The sequence below is a fragment of the Diachasmimorpha longicaudata genome, chromosome 3, assembly GCF_034640455.1.
Source record: "Diachasmimorpha longicaudata isolate KC_UGA_2023 chromosome 3, iyDiaLong2, whole genome shotgun sequence".
In the NCBI taxonomy this organism is placed as follows: domain Eukaryota; kingdom Metazoa; phylum Arthropoda; class Insecta; order Hymenoptera; family Braconidae; genus Diachasmimorpha; species Diachasmimorpha longicaudata.
The window spans coordinates 7,095,719-7,114,517 of record NC_087227.1 but is presented as its reverse complement, the minus strand read 5'-3'; the positions used below and the strand labels follow the sequence as shown (position 1 = coordinate 7,114,517).

Below are 18,799 nucleotides of genomic sequence, written 5' to 3'. Positions count from 1 at the left end.
CACGGAGCTTCTAATACCAGATCAAAGATGGCGACACTTGATTGTTTTTGTTTATGTCTTTGTGGAAGTTTTGGAGGGAAATCAGGGGTGGCTACCTCGTGGCGTCTGCGAGAACTTTTCTCTGTCTTCTGGTATCACACACCTCTTTGTATCACACTTTACCAACGGTTAGTTGATGACTGCGCTACCTCGTGACGCTAACAAACTCCATATGAACCTCTCCTGTCACATAACCTCAAAAATGTATTTGACAGATAGCTGGACTTGAAACCTCCCTCAAAAAGCCACAAAAACTCGAGACGTCATCATGGCAGATGCCACCTGGTAAGTCCCCTTGATAATTCCTCAAAATCTCGACTAACACTGTCTGCTGCAGGATCTCCAGTTCCCATGACTGGACGCCGCGTCGTCTTCCACTGGAGGAGACATTGGAGCATCCTTTGAAACCCTCGATCATCTCCACTATTGAATCAGGTCGGCTGGGGCTCCGTCGAGGCACTTTACGCAGCACGAGCACCACGTCCTCCACAGGAACGCCGACCCCAACCCATACCCCTTCCTCCCTGATTGATCCTCTCTCTAACCCGTCAACCCTCGATGGCTCGGATCCCCTCACTCAATTCTCTAAGGAAGAACTTGATCCTCTGTCCAAAATGGCTGCTGACGAGTGGGACTACTCACCAAATCTAGTGCCTCCAGGTAGAGATGCCAGGTGATGTCCCGATAAGCATAACTCCAGTAATTTTTTACATGTCCCAGAAAAAATTCATTCATTGCCACTATTCGTCTTCCCCGTTTTGTTATACAATCAAATATATTCTGGGAACTAGAGGTGAATTTGAGACATCAGACGGTTAATCTTTCTGAATTAATTAATATTAATTAATTGGAGAAACATTCTGTGGTGCCATTATCTACCACTTGAGATAGAACTGGCAACCTCAGGTCAGTGATACTCAAGCCAGTATTATGGCAGGAAAAACAATGATTAGAATATTTAATATAGAAAAAACCGAAGATACTTTATCGCTCGATTAAGCTTAAAAATTATGGTGGGTTAATTGCTTTAAGCTTTTCGGGAATACCACCCACTGATATTCATTAACAGTGGTTGAACGTAGCGCACAGTGAGACAGTAACAATGATAACTCTACTGTAGCTGTAAAAATTACTGGAAAAAAAATAATTTCCGAAATTTTCGACCACAATCTTTGAAAGATTTTCGTTCGCGTGATAATAAGTAATCATTACTAATGAGTAATGGATAATGTGACGTGGTATAAAGGGAAGAAGCCCCGAGATGCTCCCGAGGATCACCTCCAGGAGCCCTGGTCTATTTGGCGTTCTTCCATCCTTGCCAAGTACACCACTTCGGAGAAGCTCACTATCGTCACGTCATTTCTCTCTGGAGGCGAGAAAGTCGTCAAAGTTCAGGCGAATATGCAACTGGACAAGATAAAAACCCGTCTGGAGCAGCTGGACGACTTCGAGGAAGGCACAGTCCGTCAGATGCTGGACCTGTCGCAGCAGGAGTATGCCCTGAGGACTGAGCAGCTCAACAATGAACTGGTGCAAGCCTGGCATGCCGACCAGCGGGTGAAGGCACTGAAAATAGCTATTCAGTGTGCTAAGCTTCTAGTGGACACCTCCGCCATGGCCTTCTACCCTAGTAAATTCGTTCTCATCACGGATATTCTCGACATCTTTGGACAGCTCGTCTATGAGAGGCTCAAGGTCAAGGCGGATTATTATAAGCCCGGGAGTAAGGTTCCTACCAGTCTCCCTGATAATTTCACCCCGGACATGGTGCCCGAAAACGCTAAGGAGACCTGTAGGTGAGATTATTGGAGTCAACATCGATTATTTCTAACAGCGCATCTGACGTATTTGATCGGTTGTGTGTTAATTTAATCTATTTTTATTAATCTATTCAACAGGAACTGGTTCTACAAGATCGCCTCCATCAGAGAGCTAGTCCCAAGACTATACGTGGAGATGGCCATCATAAAGTCTTACGGCTTCCTCACGACAAGCGAATTCAACACAGCTCTATTGAGAATCACTCGTATGATAAGGGGAATTGGAAATCCTCTAATTGCCGTTTATGCTCGTTCCTACCTCTGCCGCGTGGGAATGGCTCTTAATCGAGACTCCGACTTCGTGAAGGAGAATTTTTACGACTTCCTTCTGACGTACCACCAACTCTTCAGTCACTCAACGAAGATGGAGCTCAGCCGCCAGAATATCTCTCTATTTTCGTACTTGAACCTGTACACACCAGCTCTCGATTGGATTCTGCAGATAATGACCAGATCGACGTGCTCAGAAAGCTTCCTGGGAGAGGTTCTTTCAAAATGCAAGCAACAGGACAATGGTGCCTTACTCCTGAACGCCGTTCTCGGCGCATTCAAGCCTGCCTACGTCGCCACCAGGTGTACAGAATTCGTGAAATTAATTTCCGACTGCAGTGACGATGGCTATCCCCAGTACATCCTCTACAGATCTCTCGGGGAATGCCTAATCCAGGAATCCCCCTCCAAATTAAACTGCCAGGAAGTTTATGACGTTGTCTTCAGGTATATCATTAACCTCACTGATCCTGGAAAGTTCATGCACTGCACCGAGGTCTGGATTCAGTTTGTGGTGCAGCACTTTACGACGAAGGAGATCAATGACTACTTGGGAGAGATCATTTCTCACTTGGTTGCCAACCGAGAGTTTCAGCACTTCTATCCCCAGCTTCAGGGAATAGTCGACAGGATTATCTCGGGTTCGCATGAGTTTGAGTCCCTGCTGACGATGGAGAATTTTCTCCCTCTGGTGGACCTCTTTCACAAGGAGTCCATTAAGGTTGAGGTCTGCAAGAGCATTATCGAGAGGTTCACAAGTCAGAGTAATGCTGGACCGATAACAGATCCCATTATCATCAACGCCCTGATGTTCATCGCGAGGATAATGCACGATTCAGTGTCTGCTTTGACGGTGGATGACGAGAAGAGACAGATTGGCAATTTGATATGCCTTCTGGTGCAAAGGGTGGACTATGGAAGGGACTTTGAGAAGCAGTTGAATTTTTATGCTGAAGCCAGAGCCGCCTTTCCTAATCTCGATTCTGTGCACGTACAGCTAGTGCAGTGTGTTAACAGACAGGCTGTTGAGACGAGGAGAATCGTCAGGGGCCACCACACGAGGAGGACGTCGGCTTTCGTGAGGGCTTGTGCAGCTTTCTGCTTCATCACCATTCCTTCCTTGAGTCAGGTTCAGATAAGACTACAATTGTATCTGCTCTCGGGACAAGTGGCATTGCTAAATCAGTGTCTGGGACAGGCGGACGCCTGCTTCAAGGCCGCTCTCAGCCTCGTCCCGGAGATGGAGAAGGCTGTGGATGTCGATGGGAGGACCAAGAACTCTGAGCCTTATCTTGTTTCTTATCTATCGAATTTTTTGTCGACTCTTCTTGTCGTACCTGACAGCCCTGAACACGGAGTGCTGTACCTTATGAGGGGACTGCTGAACGTCGTTCAAAGGTGCTTTGAGGAGCACAGTGGGATGAAGCAGTTGGTGTATCTGAGGGTCTTGGATGTGCTGTCTGCAGTGACCCGGGAGAACTATCCTTACCATGTTGATAAAGTGGATTCTAATGATAAGTTGTATGGGAGTGATGAGAAGTTCATCAATGAGGTGAACAAGATCTGTACGAAGGTGCTGGAGGAGCTACTGGATCATCTGAAATATCTAGGGGGAAATGATATGCTTGATAAACAGTCGAACTTCGCGATGGAGGTGTTTGGGAGGTTTGTCATGAGAGGTGATCTACGACATTCGGGGATGGCAAACATGGCGGTCAACTTGTGGAATTTGTCGTTGAAACATGGCTGTGTTGATCCCAAATTGAGGATGCGAACTGTTGAGTATATGAAGAGGAAGAAGAGATATCTGGAGTTTGAACATTTCGAGGAGATCTTGAAGAGAATGGGACAGTAAGAGGGACTGAGGTTGGATTTGGATCTTTGTATAGAGAGGACGGATCACTGGTGGGTGTGAGAGGTCAGGTGTATATCATTAATTAAGTACAATGAATCCGTCAGCGTTGATTAATGAAACTGAATTGATAACCTTAATTAAAGACAAAACGGGATTTCATTAATGTTCAATTCGAGGTCAGGTTTGAACCCACAATTTCCTGTGTGAGTAGGTAAAGACTCAACTCTGATCATTTTATGGAGAGCTCAAAGAAAATTAATCACTAACGAAAACTGAGTTTTTATGAGAGTTTATTGTAGTAATATTTTTTGTCTATAGAGAGTTGAGTGGTGACGGAAGACATCGGATATTAATGATTAATTAATCACGCTTATTGAAGACAGCACATTTTGAAGATTCGTCGTGAAGTGAACAGTTCACCCACAGAATTATGGAACACACTCCAGATATTTTTTTCTGCAGAAATTTACAAAAATAACAGGCGCAGTTCATGATCGTGGAAGACTTGATTATTCCTGATTTTATTTTGTATTTTTACTCGGTGAGGACTGAACGGAGAGCATCCAAAAATATATCAGCGTGGTGTTGGTCGAACGTGAGAGCCGGACGGAGTCTGACTGCTGAAGCACCACAACCACCTGCTTGGACTCCTGTTGAGGGAGGGGAAAATTCGTATGTAGTTCGAGTATTATTGGTTCATCTTATTTTAAGAAAATTTGAGGTTATTTTTGATACCTTTCGTGAGAAGTTTCTTGACTATCTTGTCTCGAATTTCGGGGGTAGCACCGTCGAAGGCGATGAAGGTCCCCCGACCTCTCGAGGAATTTATAAGCGTCGAGTGCTCCTTCTCTAGGTTCTTCAAGTGGTCCAGGGTATACTTACCGACCTTTGAGACTTTTTCCAAGAGACGATCCTGCTCAATTACTTTCATGATTGCCTCCAGGAGTATGAGCTTGCTAGGATCACCCATCCACGTGTTGAAGACTCTGTAGCCAGCATTGGGTCTGGAATACCACATTTTTTATTCGGAGATGAAATTCTTCAAACATCCTTCATGGGTTTCATTCTGAATATCTTTACTCTGCAAAAAATTATCCTGCCAAGAAATCATAACTCACTTGAGTTCAGCAGAATGGAAATAACCTCCCAACTGCATCTTCTTACTGAAAGTGACGACATCAGGAGGGGAATCGAGATTAAAATGCTCGTGACACCACATTTTCCCGGTGGGACCACCCCCAGTTTGTACTTCATCAATGAGTAGTGCAGCTCCATGCTGAAAACGCCAATTTCCAGTAAAAAAAACAATTCCATTCCTCGTATATTTCTTTTGGGCCTAAAACTGTTGATTACCTTTTTTGTCAGCTGTCGAAGTTTCTGAAAGAAAGAAGAGGATCCATGGTTGTCCCCTCCCTCTGCCTGAATGGGCTCGATGATTACCCCAGCCACTGGGGTGTTCTTCTCCCTGTCAAACTTGACCATTAGATCCTCGATCTCCGCCAGACATCTCTCGTCCTCTGCTTTGTTCTCCCTCTGGTTATCCTCCAGAGGATACTTGTACCTTGGAAATGACGCTATTGGCCAGTCGAATGCAGGAATGTCGATTTTGTGAATGTATTTACTGTGAGTTACCGAGAGAGAGCCCAGTGTTCGTCCATGGAAAGCTCCTGCGGATATGGAATAATTGTGTGGATCATGTTTGTTGGGGAGATTTTCATAGAATTGCCATTCTATTTGTTATTGGTGTCTGGCTCAGTAACGATCTACTCGTTATTTCTTTCCAATAGGCGTTAACCCCCCTCCCCCTCCCCCCATTGCTGCCAGAATTTCAATTACCTCAGCTGTTCATCAAAGCCCCAACAATACCTTTGAACGACAGAATGGAATACCGCGGCGAGCCAGGACTCTGATTGACCATACAGCTTTCCATTTCCTCTTTAGTGAAGGGCTGACTGTGCCTCCTCTTGTTCGCATACCACATGAATATATTTTTAAATGCATTTTCATTGGAGCACGAGCCACACATCATGGTGGTGATGTGCGTGAGGCCCGGGGGTACAACGCCAGGCTTCAGAAGAATATTCTTGAGTTTGTTGGGCCAGTCACCACCAGGGAAAACCCCCAGGGCCGGCCTGTTTACGATCGACCTCTGATTGTGGGGGTCCGAGAGGGCATCCAGCATCGCTGGATGATTATACCCCAAGGGCATCGAGGATATCTGCATGTAGACATCCAGCAACGTATTACCGTCCACGTCCACTATGTAATTCCCCGATGATTTGTCGTAATCAGCGAACAGTTGAACTGTTGCTGCTTGCTGGAACGTGTGCTCGCTTGAGTAAATAGGGAAGTGGAGAAACGAGATGGGGAAAGTGAGAGGTGAACTGGTATGACCCGAGATAAGCCGAGATTTTTTCTGATTGTTTGATTATGAGAGGGGCAGCAATGATTTGTGATTTATGATTTGTCGTGATAACTGCCCTGATATGTTCGAACATATTCTGACTTTTCGGAATTCAGTAAACGAAAGTTTTTGAAAGTATTTGAAGTAAACGAAATTTTTTTATGATTTTTTTTTATTGAATACGAATTGTCAAATTTGTCGTTTTATCGTGAAGATATCATGACTCGTCTTTAACGTGAAGAAAAATCCCACCTGATACTTATTGAGTTCCTGCAACAACTCCCTCGACTGGGGTCCAGGTATCTCGGTTCTCACCTTCGGAGCCTTGGGCTCCGCAGCCGTCGTCAAGCATCTCGAATGACTTTTTCCTTGAACATTTCATAACGCAAAATGCCAATAAAATTGAGGGAAGAGACGTGTCTTTTCATCGCGATATCAGGCCATGTCTCCCTCCACACGCCACGACCATCATCGATTTAGTTTGATTAATATCACTTAAAGCTGAATGGCCTTCTCCCACTGAATCCAACGAACTTGGCTTTGCTTTTAACCGGATGGATGGGTTCATTATCAATTATGTAATAGATAAGATAAGCATCATTGTTTATCAAAGTTTTTTTTGGATATCAGGAGAACGTGCCAGGCACCGAATTTTTACTAAAGAAATGTATTTTCTAATTTGTTTCTATAAATTTATTACTTCACTTTTTAGCGTTCAAGAAATTCATTATTTGGCCATTGATAGAGATAAAAATGTGATCGAAATTTTGTTACTAAACTATTTGAAGAATCTTTAAAAATGAAGAAAACAAAAATTGAAAAACACTTGAGCAACATGGTAAGACAGGAGTGAAGTATTGACAACTCTGCGTACCTTGGAATAATCCAGTGAGGATTGATCGACCCCGAGAGAGGCTGCACCCCTTGGTCAACATCCTCGAGGATGTGAAATGCAGAACGACCGCTCTATGAAACTAATTGGATATCTCGAATAAATGTCACCGATTTTTTAAATGTTTACTTTTCCTCGAGTGGTAGGCGCACGCACGGTTTGGGTACACAGCAGGAGTACGGCTATTAGACTATTATAAGGTAGTCAAAACCGGTCCTCTTGATACGGATACCAGTGCGCACACTCGGACCTAGTGCGAGGTCATTCATTCGAAATTATGAAGGGGGACAGAGGAGATTCGTGGGGAGAGGAGTTTGGGGTGTAGTCGAGATTTATGAGGGGAGGGGTGGATTGACGTTATTACGAAGGGATCTCAGAATGGGGAGAATATTTTTTCGGAGTCTTGCACGAAGAATTTTTCGAACATATTATTTTCACCTGTTCGTATAGGATATGAATTAGTCTAGAGGTTTTTTTTTATTATTGTGGGCAAGAAGAGACGAATCTTGACTGATTTTTTATAAAGATCGTTATCTAGCCATTTACGATATGAGGCGGGAAAAATTGACGACCTTGAAATTTTGAAAAAAAAATGTAAAAATAAACAAATATATTTTATTTTTCACGAATAAAAAAAATTGTGTGAAAATTCCCCCCCCCCTCCCCCTACAGATAATAATGAGGGTAAGGAAGAGTTTAAATGAGGGCCTCAAACTAAACCATGAAAAACATCCAGAAAGAATAATCTTAATTACTTAAACTCTTTATTCTTGCGTACCTCCTCAATTACATGATTTTTTTCCTCAAATTTTGTATTTTTTTCTTGATAAAATAAAAAGTTATGGATATTCAAGACCCAACGAAAAACGATACTCTCCAGTGGCTAAACGACTGGTCGTATATATCTCCTTCCCTCTCTCATTACCATCTATTTATTGTAAATCTAACTCTACTTATCCTTAAAATTAATCCGTGATAAATTCAACTCGTCCATCTCTCAACGAAAGCTACAATTATTCCTTTATTATCATCGTAATAAAAATAAGGAGCAGATAGGTGCTTGCACACATTAATATTACAATTTAAATGTTTTAACTTGTGAAAAATAATATTAATGAAATTTAATTCTAAACGTAAACGTCATATCAATATTCTCCACCACTAATTATCTCATCATCAGAATTACATCGAGCAATTTGAATTAAAAATACTGTACAATCATCCGCTTTTTGTTTACCCTGGCATAAAAATTTACATATTTTACCATTTTCCCCTCTCCTTAAGCAAATCAATAAAGAAATAATTATCAATAACGAAGAGAAAAAAAAGTTTAACGATCAATGCTGATTAATCCATGAAAAGCTAATAAGAATGAGACGGTCTTCGATTATCGAATTGTCATAAAAATGTCACATATCAGTGGATAAATCAGGACTCAGCATTAATCTGATATTATTTACAATGCTAATGGTGATTTTTCATCGTTTCATTTTGACACTCTGCTTCATACTTACCCTAAACATCGTATTTATCGTTTTATAAACACTTTCATAGAAAATTTGTAGTGATTAAAACAACTTAAGTCATTACTTGTTAAGCATAATAAACAATATTTGTACAATTTATTATGCGTATACCTAAACTCATCCCCACACTAATCTATAAGAGTGTAAATTCCTCACAAGTTATTACAGTTTAAAAAGAAAATTCAGCGGAGGAACATATATTTAACTGTAAATTTCACAATTACCCCGCTCGTACCAGTCGACGCAATTCATTACTTTGTCCTTTAATAAATTAAAAAAAAAAATGGATTTTTGGGTCTAGGGGGAACACTGAATCCTATGTCACTAGTCGCTGGGAAATCACTTGCTCTCGGAAAACTTCTCCCTAAGACTCTTAATCTTGTGGACAAAGTAAGTTTCTAACGATTCAGCGCACTTGAAGAATGGCGACTCCTTAGGATTGTAGTAACGACAGTTGTCGAATATTTTAGTCATATCCCCGATGAATTCACTGAGCTTCTTGTAGGAACGGTCGTTTATTCGGAGCTCTATTGTTTGGAGATCTGAAATGTTTTGAACTTTTGTTTAGACAAGTTTGTCAAAGCTACTTTTTACTCCTGAAAATGCTTCATATATCCGCTAATCGATTATAGAATGATCGATGACGAATATATTCGCTATTTGATTATAAAATAATCGATCGTGCATTCGTCGATTATCAAATGATCGATTACGAATATGAAATAATCGATTACCATGAATCAGCCATGTGCAATTAGTGACATGTGTCGCTTTATATAAAGCCTTTGTCGAATTAATAATTATCAACTTACCCATTGGCTCTTTAATGACTTTGTAATAGTCAGGGGCCTCATTGGGATCGACGGGCTCCATAAAAGGCCAGGCACTCTTGTGGGCCTGAAACATGAGATTAATAAAATATAGTAGTATAAGAGGTAAATTCGAGAAAAAGGAAATTGAACATCTTTTCCAGAAAAAAAAATCTCCAAGAAAATGCCTTGATAAGAAAACTTCCTAAAAAATAGTTATTAATCAATATTTCCTCACCTGGATATGTTTGATGAGTTTCTTTAATAAATCCAGATCCTTCGCACTAAGATTCTTCATATTAGCAAAATTGACGGACGAATTTCTTTGACAATTGGGACAGACGTACTCGTCAATATTATCTGCTTCAGATTGAAGAATACCAACACATCGGCCGTGGAACCAGTCCTGACATTTGTCACAGCAGATATAAAATTGAGATTCATCGTAAGGCTGTTTACAGAGACAGTAAAGCTCCTGGGTATCTCTGGCATGCCTGCACTCAGTGCATACAAACTCTGACAAACTCTTGCTCATCTCCTCAGTTATGCCAACGCACTCTCCATGAAACCAATTATTGCAGAGATCACATCCAACGTAGAATTTGGTCTCGTCATAAGGAGTTCTACAGAGACAATACAGCTTCTGTTTCTTTACTCTCCCCGCAGAAGGACCACCAGGTGGTGTTCCACCACTCCCTGAAGACCTGTGCTTCTTCGCTTTATTTCCTTTGCTAGTGGGACTCATCTGACCTGGAGGCTGTCCAATAGCCTTCCTCTTGCTCCCAACCTTCACCTCGTCCTGCTTGTGCCTCTCAGCCTTGGTTCTGCTGGTCAACTCAGCAGATAGATCCTTCTGAATGTCAATTTGCAACTCCTTTTCCAGGAGAGCCCTCTTCTTCAATATGTCCTTCTTCAAAAGCTCTTTGTGCCTAAATAGCAGTACCTGCATTCTAGAGTGGACCTGTTGCTGCCTCCTAGCCTCCTGGCTCTCCTTCATCTTGATGGATCTCTTGGGGGTTTCCTCCTCAGCCTTCACCACTTTCGTGGGACTCTCCTTAACATCCTTGACCTCTTTGGGCTCCTGTTTTATTACTATTCTCTTCCGAGGATCTTGAAAAGTGGAATCCTTATCGTTGACTACAGGAGGCTCCTTCGGCACTACTGGATTGATCGTCGCTGGACGTTTTCTCGCTGGTGCTCTTGATATTGGCGTTGTTGGTGTCTGTGCTTGACTATTGGGCAATGAATCCACTTTCATCTGCTTCTCCTGGTACCTTTGCAGCTGGAGGAGTTTCTCCTCGATCTCAGGATTCAGATTCTCCTGTTTTAATGCATTTTTTATCGTCTGCTGAATGTAGTCTGGTGTCAATATGAATTTATTCTGACCAAGGGGGTCCTTTGGGGTCTGCGATGGTTGTTGACCATTGGCCAGGGTGTGAAGACCCTTCTGCTCATCTTGATCCAGTGATTTTGAGACTGGTTGAACAACTACCTTCGGCTTATCCGGCTGTTGAATCTGTTTTGGTGTCTCTGGAATGTTTTCCTTTGCTACGACTGGTTTGACAGGCGTTGTAACGGGAGTTTTCACCCCCTGTGCTGGTACTGCGGGCTTAGTCGGTGTCTGGGGGGTCGTGGCAGCAGAAGAAACTGGCTGCATTGCCAGGTAAATTTTCATTGGCCCCAAAACACCCTGTTTACCCGAGGTTGCCTGTGCCTTCATCAGTTGCTGCTTTATTTGTTGCTGAACCATTGCTGTCTGGGCTGGACTCAGCTCTGTACCCTGGAGCCCTTGAAGAACAATTCTTGGGCCTTGATTTGTTTGTATCAACTGTGCTGTCACACATTTTATGATCGTCCCAGGTGGGTGACCTGCTAGCAGAGAAGCTTCAACACTTCCTGCTGCTGGTGTTGCTGGAGCTGATGCAGCTGGAGTCGCCTGTGCTGGCGCAGCTGGAGTCGCTGGAGCAGCTACTGGTGCTGGTGTAGTTGCTGGTGCAACTGTTGGCGCTTCTACTGTTGCCGTTGTCTCTGTTACTGATGGTGTTGCCACTGCTGCTGTTGCTACTGATGCTACAGCAGCTGGAGTACTCACAGGTACTGGAGTGCTGGCAGGTACTGGTGTACTTGGAGTCACTGGAGTATTAACATTCGTCACAGCTGTCACTACTTTGGGGGTTGTATTTTTAACCTGAATAATTCCAGAATTCGATGATAACATCTGGACCAATTGTTGACCGGTTGTTGCTGTCCTTATCACCAACTGTTGTCCATTGTGCGACACCAATTGGGCTTTTCCACTCGCCAATTGCTGCGCCAAATTTGTATTGTTGACGATTATTTGATTTGTATTGATGACTTGTCCTGATATCGGCATTTGATTGGCGTTAGCCACCATCAGTGTACTCTTGGGTGTTGTCACAATACCACTACTGTTGGAGACAACTGTCAGTGGAGTTGCTTTCAGGCGAGTTGGTGTTACTTGTGGTGATGGAGCAACTTTGACTTGAGTTGCTTTTATCGTTGGTGGCTTTAGTACGGCTGTCACTGTCTTTGTGACTTGGGGAGTGGGTGTGTGGGGAGCTGTTACCGCAGGCGATTGGCTGGTGTTCAAAACGTGGAGTTTACCATCGGGCATTTGGACGAGTTGCTGCCCTGGCATGAGACCTCGCACCTGTAGTTTACCATCTGGTCCTCGAAGAATTTGCACTCGTTGGGGCTGTTGGGGCGTTTGGGGGGTACCTTTTATCAATGACTGGGGGGCCGGAGTGGAGGGAGTAGTTGTAGTCTTTGGCAGGATACTTGTCGGTCCTGAGACCACACGGGTTGTACCGTCTGCTGATTTTGTCATGTAAATTCGACGTGTGCCGATTATTGTTTTACTTTGAGTTGGAGTCGTCAGGAGAGATGTCAATTGAGATTTCTGAGAATTTGTTGGGGTCGCTGGTATGGCCACTTTGGAGACCAGCTTCACGGTGCCATCTGCAAGACGAAGAATTATATGAGCAAAACTGGAGAAGGGATATACTGAAGAAGAACAATTTAAGGAAATCGTGGATTTATTAATTGATTTTATGAATTATTTTTATGATAATTAGGATTCAAGATTTTTTTTTTTCACAACAAAATTCTTTAGTTTGAGGTCTGCTCTGATGGTATGGTCTCCCGACTCGTGAATCTCTCAAATTCCAAGCAACTAACCTTGATTAGAATTAGTGGTGACTTTGACAATTTGTGTAGTGGCATTGGCAGGGCTTTTGAGTGTCTCCAAAACCCTTTTTTGCTGGTGGGCAGCTCTCTGTATCCTCAACTGCTGTTCCATCTTCTCCTTGATCTCGTCGGGGGTTGCTTTATTTGTTAATGATTCACTGGTACCAGATAGTGATCCCCTATTTGCGAATGAACCAGTCTGCGGTCCACCCGATCTGCTCCTAGTAATAATCTGTGCATTAGCCTTCTCCAACCTACATCATGGTTCAAGAAAAACAGCGAAAAAAGCAATGGGATTAGTTAATTTTGTTATTATTGGTGTTAATTGTGCGGGAATGAAAAGACAATACGAGACGATTTGCAACATTTCATGAATAAAATAAGTGTTAATGAGTAGCGAAAATGTGAACTTAAATCATTTTGCCAAAATTTGATGAATATTTTTTAATGATGACGATGGAAAATAAAGAAAAACTTTTTAATTACTGGATTAAAGTGAAAAAAAAAAGTCCATATAACTGAAAGGTTTTCACACTCAGAATAAACCAATAATTGAGATCATGGCTCACTTGAATGAATCATAAGCTTAATTCTTAAAAAAAAATGAATTTACAAAATTATTGAAGGCCAAATGAAACTTCACATTTAAAATTTTCGAAAGCGAGAGTCATATTTTGCCCACAAAAACCCCCTTACCTGTCACCATATTGTTTGATCTCCCACAGCTCGATCTTGTCCTCATCAACCCACTCCTCCGAGACCTGAGGTTCAGTGCTCTGAGGGCTCTCCGGTCTCTTCCTCTTCCTCAGCCCACTCCTGATGCTGGTGACCTCCCTGATCTGCTTCGGTAGTTCCAACGGGATCACCACCTTTCTCCTGAGATACTGGGTCCTATCCATAAACTGTCCGACATGTCGATGCTTGAGAATCTCGAGGGTCAGGAGTTCAGTATCGGTGGTGATCTGATGTTTTCCATCTGATGAGGCAGGTTTAGCAACCATGTCATCCCACCTAAGACATCCCCAGAGAATCCTCAGTTGCAGGGCAGCAGCTGCCAGTGACTTGAGTCCTACAGTCCTGTACAGCCAACATGTCTTGAACAGGGGCCTTGGGCAGGGATAGGGCCAGACCGCCATGTTGGCCTTAGCAATTTGATGGAAACCAGCGACAGGAACCTTGCCCCCAACCCGAGCAAGTTTCCTGAGCTCATGTTCGGGTAACAATAAGATGCTTCTCTTATTATTCTTAGTACTGAATGTTGAGCATAATGGATACTTGACAGGTACTCTCTTCTTCCTTCTGTCAGCTAATGAGATCGCCACTTTCTTGAGGTAGACCTTGCCCTCTGGATTAACAGTGGAATAAATTCTCTCAGTGCCATCAGCAGAGAGCTCCTTAGCCATGGTGCACCGTTGGACAGTCCTGCCCCTCTTGTTGACAGTTGTCGTCGTAGAGCCAAGATTAGGCTTAGTGTCGTCAGTCTTCTCTGGCTTATTCTCCTCCTCGATCTTCTCGATATCGACCTGGCTGGGCTCGTCAGGTATTTCAAGCTTTACTTTTTTGGCCTTCGGGGACTCATCAACATTGACGTTGGTGGCTGGTACCTCCTCAGCACAATGTGTCGCCAGAGCTACTGCTGACTCCAGATCTTTCCTGATGGCATCATCGTTGCTCTCCTCCGATTGTTTCGGTGCTGGAGTCGCTGGGTTCTCAACGACAGTCTGATTGTTATTCAAAGCATTGGCCTTCCTCAAGAGAGCAACAAGGTCTCTCCTGAGTCTAGCTTTCTGGAGGCAAGTGGGGGAGTAGCAAGTGCTGATGAGACTCTGAGGGGTGATGGGTGTCCTGGGTGATTGACCAGTCATATTACAGTATCGAGAGTAGCAGTGATTGTTCTTTCCAAATCTTACAACAGCTGCGTACTGACTCCTCACCTGGCGAATCCTCTTGCTGACGGCCATCAGCATCTCCCTGGCTGATGGGTGAAGGGATTTGTTGGGACTTTCCCCTGATAAAATCCCGAGAATCGAGCTTCCAGGGGCTGTACTGTCATCGTGATCATCGTCGTCTTCAGTCTCCTCCTTCTTCAACTGATTGGCATCCTTAAGCTTCTCAGTCTGCGACAGCCTTCGCTCCTCGAGAATCTTGAGATGTGTTCTTCTCGCTAGGAAGTCATCGATTCTCGTTTTCTTCGCGATCTTGGGGTAGTGAAGACGCCCAGGTGTTGTCAGGGCCTTCATGACGTCGATCTCCTCGAACTTGTCGATAGGTGGGAAGACCTTCTCAATCTTCATACCAGCCAGGAATGACAGGCTCTTCTTGTCTGGTTTGCTATCTTTGGATTCTTCCGTGGCATTGTCATCCTCCTTGATTTCAGCTTCAACTTCCTCCTTGATGGGAGGCTTGATGTCCTCATCTATTGGTTCCTTCTTTGGTCCCAAGTACTCCTGCATGAGAAAGTCGTACGTCGGGGGATCAACAGCTAAGATCTTGATGCCCCCGGAGTCCCTGATCTGGACCATGATTTTCTGGGGACCAAGGCTCTTTAGTTTGACATCCGATTTGAACCTGCGACTCGCAGATATCCATAACCATCCCCACTGGCCATGAACCCTGTACTCCTCCCCCTTCTGCTTCCAAATCTGGTGTTTCAGGCCCAATGGATATTTGACGAAATTGAAGGTCAATCTGTTCCTCTCCTCCTCGTCTTCTTTCTCCTTCTTCTCCTTCTTATCTAGTCGTTTCTTCTCCTCACGCTCCACAGCAGTCACTCTCTGTAGCTTGACGTGCCCCAGCTGATCGTGCCAGACATTGGCAAAGACACAGGATTTGATGCAGGCTTGAAGGACAATGAGAGCTCTCGCGAAGTCCCGTGGATTAACACATACGCCAACAGCAGTTGTCCAGGGCTTTCTCAGCAAATGCCAGTTTGGATGCATGAAGGGAGCCTGGATGTTACTCTCCAGCTGGAGTATTGTCTGCCTGATTGTGCTGACAAGTAGTGCCCTAGCACCAGTGAGACTCCCCACCCACTTGAATTCCGAGGCCTGTGTCAACGAGAACTTGTGTGACAAGTGACGCTTCTTATCACGTTCCTCATTCCTCTGAGATTTGTTCAGAGCTATTGTGTTAGTACTATACTGATTCACGTAGGACTTAAAATTGTTGTCCATACCCAGTTTAAAGAGATGAGTCCCAGTGGCGATCTGATGGGCCTTCTGCCTGGTTAACCTGGTGTTGTCAGACCTGTCGTCCTTCAGAATTTTATCAATCTTCTCCAGTTCATTGACATTCTTCTTCTTTAAGTCGTCCATGCTGAAGGTTCTCGGTGTGAGTGATCCTGTTTTAGATCTAGTGATCATCGACGATGGTTTTTTTCCTTTCTCCTCGTCGTCTTCCTCCCCACCTTCAGACGGGGAATCTGACTTCTTCTCCTCCTGTAACGACTCCTGATCCTCAGGTACCTCCATTTTTTCTTCTTCCTTCTTCTCACTCTCTTCAGGATTTTTCTCCTCGTCCTCTTTCCTCTCCAATCTCTCCTTCTGGATTTTCATAATCTGTGCATTCTCCACCTCCAGATACGACTTCTTGTTTCCCTTGAATTGATTGGTGATGCTCTCAGTGAGCATCATCTGCCTGATGATCTCGTCCTTGTAGTCCGACAATTCCCTGTACAGGGCCACTTCAAACTCGTCTTTGTCGAGACACCTCATCAATTCCTCCAACTGCAGGGGAGAGCTGTAGTACCAAATCTCACCATCCTCACTTTCGACGAAGAGCCTCCTCGCGAGGAACCAGTATTTTCTGCCATGTCTGTCGAAACCCAAGTGCTCCTGTCTGCAGAGTAGTCCATTCTTCTCAACATCAGGCACACAATCAACAACCCCAGACACCTTGTGGGCTTTGCAAATGCTGCACTGCCAGTCCTCAGTGGGCACATCGACTAGTGGAGGCTCCACGCACTCCAGGTGAAATACAGCAGGACATGTCTCACAGCAGAGAAGGTCCCCTAACCTGTGACAGACCCTGCAGTGATCATCGTAGTGCATATTTCCCTCGTGGAGAAGATCCTCCCTGACTGGATTTGTGATCAAGAATTGATCGGTGAGGAACTGCAGCACCTTCAATCTGTTTTCAATTCCACAGAAGGGATACTCGGTGGTGGTGAGTATCTGTAGAATGGATTGTTCAAAGTTTTTGTCACTCTCGACGTATGATCTGAGGGTTTCAGCCCAGGTCATGGGATCAACGAAGTACAGACTAACGTTGACAGAGTCCTTCTGATCCAAGGGGCCGAAGTGAGTCTGCTGGGAATCCTCCTCTCTCAGTAATGCCTTCATCAGCATTATGTGAATCTCAGCAAGAAGATTTGTCTGATCTTCACAAGTTATAGCTGCACAAAAATCCTCGAATCTGAATGACGATAATCTCACCAGTGACCGAAAGTGTCTCAGCACTTCGTAAATCGATAGAGCTGGCATGACATGCTCTTTCCCTATGAGGAGGTCCTCAGATGACTTGGGAATATCAAGAGAAGGCAACTCTCTGTTCTGCAGCCACAGGGGTTCAGGACTGGGAGCTCTTGCTGATGACAGAAGACTCTTTCTTGGGGTTCCATTGCTGAAACTCGACAGGGAGAAGTCACTGTCTGATGAGGGATCAGGCTCACCCACTGATTCAGAGCTCTCCTGCTCAGACTGGAGGAGGGGATCGTCGTCAACCTCACTTTTGTCACTCGATTCATCACCGAAATCAGAGCCATAGTGATACTCTGAGTCTCTCAGATCCACGTTTGTATTGTAACTACGTTTCTGGTACGCACTTGAATGTCCACCTTTTCGAGACTTACCACCTCTTGTCACTGTTGAAACTGATTTTCTCGTCGATCTCGTACTTCTTCTGCTCTCCTCAGATTCCACTGGTGATGAGGGTCTCGATGCTGTTGGGGTGCTTGGCTGTGAGCTCGGGGTATCAGCACCCTTCTGAAGATACTTTGGCTTCTTCATCAGGTGGTACTGGAACGTCTTCGGACGCTCCATCACCACTGACTTGGGGGGTCGCCCCCGCCTTTTTGGTCCTCTCCCCGTCATACTGCTCTGGGGTCTGTTAACCACAAATTATTGTTATCAGGGACTGCTCCTTCAAAGGGACAATTTATTATTTGCTCGTTATTTTTTTTTCTTGATTTCGCGTTTCAACTTCTGTCACTTGTTCTCACACGTGCTTGATGATAACAAACGTTTGTAAATAAACACCACTGGATTGACAATGGAGCCATGTTTGTAATTGGAAATCAACATTTGTTTTTTTTTTAACCAAGGTCACGTGATGAGAAAAATCATGCTGCGCGCACTTGTGGAGGGGATTTTTTGAAATTAACGAGGGTGATACGCGATTTCGTCAGATTTTAAGGTTTAATGAGGGCCTCGATGGCATTTTCACGGAGGGGAGGTATGAGTAGACACCTCGTGGTATCACAATCACTGTTCAACTGTTTGAGAATATGTCACAAGGGTTTCTATCGAGTCGGCGGCCTCGGGGGTGATTTTTCAATGACGAGTAGCAAAAATTACTTGGGGGCTCGATTAGAGGGAGCACAACAGTGACGCCAGGGGGGCTATATTGCGGGAGGGCGGTACGCTTTTTCGGTGAGAGACAGGCGAACAGAGGCGATACGGCATTGGTCAATCCATGACTGCCGGATATTCCGCCATTTTGATTCGAGTGACGATGGACAGGGCTTTTTTTCAAGATTTTAGTCGGCATTTTATGGAAATGTCGGAGGAAAACGTGAATTTTAGTCACTTATTTGTTGGATCTGGCATTTTTCAGGCGCGTGGGGTCGTTGGGCGATTTTTTTTGGAAAATATTGAGAGCTTCGGATGCGTCCAATCACGAGAGTCGTACCATCGACTGCGATGTGTCCAGGGGGCGACACTGGAGGTCAATTTTGAGAAGGGAAAAAATGAGAAAATAA

At 44.2% G+C, this 18,799-nt stretch overlaps 3 protein-coding genes across 7 annotated transcripts in view; 1 reads left to right on the top strand and 2 right to left on the bottom strand.

The window, feature by feature from the left end:
• Positions 1–169: 169 nt before the first annotated feature.
• On the top strand, positions 170–4,256 carry LOC135160264 (VPS35 endosomal protein-sorting factor-like). Of its 2 annotated transcripts, XM_064116625.1 has the most exons (4): positions 170–324; positions 377–699; positions 1,286–1,835; positions 1,938–4,256. In XM_064116625.1, exons 1-4 carry the CDS (start codon positions 308–310, stop codon positions 3,982–3,984), a joined length of 2,937 nt encoding a protein of 978 aa, XP_063972695.1. In that variant the 5' UTR covers positions 170–307; the 3' UTR covers positions 3,985–4,256. The 2 variants fall into 2 exon arrangements, with proteins under 2 accessions (XP_063972695.1, XP_063972696.1); XM_064116626.1 differs by lacking the exon at positions 170–324 and having other exon boundaries at positions 572–712.
• On the bottom strand, positions 4,247–7,402 carry LOC135160284 (4-aminobutyrate aminotransferase, mitochondrial). The gene is made up of 7 exons (XM_064116666.1): positions 7,263–7,402; positions 6,641–6,756; positions 5,851–6,301; positions 5,338–5,651; positions 5,103–5,260; positions 4,720–4,988; positions 4,247–4,634 (listed from the first exon to the last, which is right to left on the bottom strand). The coding sequence occupies exons 1-7, from the start codon at positions 7,321–7,323 to the stop codon at positions 4,519–4,521; spliced, it is 1,485 nt and encodes a 494-aa protein (XP_063972736.1). The 5' UTR covers positions 7,324–7,402; the 3' UTR covers positions 4,247–4,518.
• Positions 7,403–8,022: 620 nt separating this feature from the next.
• The window catches only part of LOC135160254 (nucleosome-remodeling factor subunit NURF301), a 12,608-nt gene continuing 1,831 nt past the window's right edge, over positions 8,023–18,799 (bottom strand). For 2 of the 4 annotated variants that reach the window (XM_064116592.1, XM_064116591.1), the window contains exons 2-6: positions 13,519–17,925; positions 12,814–13,076; positions 9,854–12,594; positions 9,619–9,703; positions 8,023–9,348 (exon numbers count right to left, since the gene is read on the bottom strand). In XM_064116592.1, coding sequence (XP_063972662.1) covers positions 9,146–9,348; positions 9,619–9,703; positions 9,854–12,594; positions 12,814–13,076; positions 13,519–17,912 — 7,686 coding nt within the window. In that variant the 5' untranslated portion in view covers positions 17,913–17,925 and the 3' untranslated portion in view covers positions 8,023–9,145. Of the gene's footprint in view, positions 9,349–9,618; positions 9,704–9,853; positions 12,595–12,813; positions 13,077–13,518; positions 18,781–18,799 lie in introns of those variants that run through there. The other 2 variants (XM_064116594.1, XM_064116593.1) reach the window with 2 other exon arrangements.

Coding starts and splice junctions, on each gene's coding strand:
- LOC135160284 (XM_064116666.1), bottom strand. CDS start 7,323: ATGTTGACCAAGGGGTGCAGCCTCTCTCGGGGTCGATCAATCCTCACT. Junction 6,757..7,262: donor CCTCACTGGATTATTCCAAG/GTACGCAGAGTT, acceptor GAAATGTTCAAG/GAAAAAGTCATTCGAGATGC. Junction 4,635..4,719: donor CAAGAAACTTCTCACGAAAG/GTATCAAAAATA, acceptor CTCCCTCAACAG/GAGTCCAAGCAGGTGGTTGT.
- LOC135160264 (XM_064116625.1), top strand. Junction 700..1,285: donor ACCAAATCTAGTGCCTCCAG/GTAGAGATGCCA, acceptor CGTGGTATAAAG/GGAAGAAGCCCCGAGATGCT. Junction 1,836..1,937: donor AACGCTAAGGAGACCTGTAG/GTGAGATTATTG, acceptor TCTATTCAACAG/GAACTGGTTCTACAAGATCG.